We start from the raw sequence: 1814 nt of genomic DNA, 5'->3' as shown, positions 1-1814 counted from the left end.
GGCTTTAATAAGGGGGATAAGGTATTATTTTTATAAGAACCTGTACTCTGCAGGGCTTGCAAAGTGCTCAGCGAGTCTGTAACAATAACCGCGTCATTTACTGAGAAAGCTTTTAAGGATAATATAACATTGTATATGGCCCATGCTTCTGCGGAAAAAACAGAGGCATGTTGCGGAAGCCTGTCCATTAGTTCGAGGTTTAACTGAGGGGAGTAGCACGCCGCCCCTACTGTCGATATTTCTTCAATTTTGGAGCCATCGGTATAAAAGACAACCGATTGCCCAATTTCATCTTGAAAAACTCTTATAAAAATCGCTTGAGCATGTTCCTTAGGAGTACCCTCGAGCAAGGCAACCAGGTCCTCCTTCGGGTAGATCACTTCCGGGGTAACGAAAATCGAGGAATAAGTATAGCTGAATACAGGAAGAATTACAGTTTTGTGTAGGGTCTGTTTGTATAGGAATATTTGGCGAAAGATTTGGATAAGATAAAAGTTGTGAGCAAGGTATAATCTCTTTGCAGGAGAGTCGGTAAGTATAAGGAGGTTCTCTAGTCTTTCAACCACCGGATGGTCTTCAATAGAAAGGACCTTGCATATGTATTTACTAGCCAAGTATTGAAACCTGAGCTTCAAAGGAGGCTCCCGGGCCTCCGCAAACAATACGTTGAGTGGGGTCGACACACGCATCCCCAGACAGGTGCGGATCACCGAATTTTGCGTGATTTCAAGGCGCTGACGGCCTCGTGAATTCTCAAGCGCAAAAATGTGGGAGGCATATTCCATAACACTTCTACAAAGAGATCGATAAATGCCAAGGAGAAGTTGGGGAGAAGATCCCCACCAAACCCCTCTTAGCGCCGAGATAACTTGCGAGATTTTGCGCGCCTTATTATTGACATGTTCAAGATGGAGAGAACCCTTGAGGGTTGGATCAAAAATGACGCCCAGGAACTTGGCAGAAGAAGTGGGGCTGATTCTGGTACCATCACACGTCACAAAGAAATTATTATTCGGGCAAGACAGTTTACGCGAGCGTGAGAAAATCATGAATTGAGTTTTTTGGGGGGAGATTTCCAGTCCCAGTTTTCGGAGGAAGGAGGAAATTCCATCAAGGGAGCGCTGCAGCGACTGAATCGCCCGCTCAACGTGTGAAGCCGTGGAGTAAATGACAATGTCATCCGCGAATTGAATGATTTTAGTGTCTGGGTGCAGGGAAGAAAGGATTTTACGCAAGTATAAATTAAAGAGCGTAGGGCTCAAAACTGAGCCCTGAGGTGTGCCCTTGCGTGAAATACGGGAGGAGGTTAATCGACCTTGAACAACGAACTGAACTTCTCTGACAGAAATCAAATTTTCAATAAAACGAAGGATATTAGGCGGAAGGTTGATTGAGGCGAGTTCTGTAAGAAGGATATCCGGAAGGACATTATCAAAGGCGGATTTAATGTCTAGAAAAAGAGCCGCAGTAGCTTTGCCCTGAAGGAAGCCCGTCTGAACGTCGGCCGTAAAGATAGTAAGATTGTCGAGACAAGATCTGAAAGCGCGAAAACCAAATTGAAATTCCGGAAGAAGCACCAGATTTTCGATCAACCATTGCAGCCGCGGCAAAATCATTTTTTCCACTAACTTGAGCACACAAGAAGTAAGAGCAATAGGTCTAAAACTGTTATTTTGAGACTTGGGGATGAGATATACCAAGGAGTGCGTCCAAGATGGCGGAAATAATCCTCGGGCAAATAAGCCGTTGATGATGTCTAGTAGGAACGTCTGTAATTCACGGGGAAGAGCGCGAATGATGGAATAGTCGATTTT

General features: G+C 44.7%; 1 protein-coding gene across 1 annotated transcript in view; it reads right to left on the bottom strand.

Annotated features, from left to right (window-relative positions):
* Positions 1–1616, bottom strand: part of LOC105451322 (RNA-directed DNA polymerase from mobile element jockey-like) — a 4869-nt gene extending 3253 nt beyond the window's left edge. Inside the window, exon 1 of the mRNA XM_011691690.1 lies at positions 41–1616. Within this exon, the coding sequence (XP_011689992.1) occupies positions 41–1616 (1576 nt within the window). The remainder of the gene's footprint in view (positions 1–40) is intronic.
* Positions 1617–1814: the final 198 nt, after the last annotated feature.

This window comes from Wasmannia auropunctata, unplaced genomic scaffold (genome assembly GCF_000956235.1).
Source record: "Wasmannia auropunctata unplaced genomic scaffold, wasmannia.A_1.0 LD336053.1, whole genome shotgun sequence".
Taxonomy (NCBI): domain Eukaryota; kingdom Metazoa; phylum Arthropoda; class Insecta; order Hymenoptera; family Formicidae; genus Wasmannia; species Wasmannia auropunctata.
The sequence above is the reverse complement of the archived record's forward strand: the minus strand, read 5'-3'. Positions and strand labels throughout refer to the sequence as shown.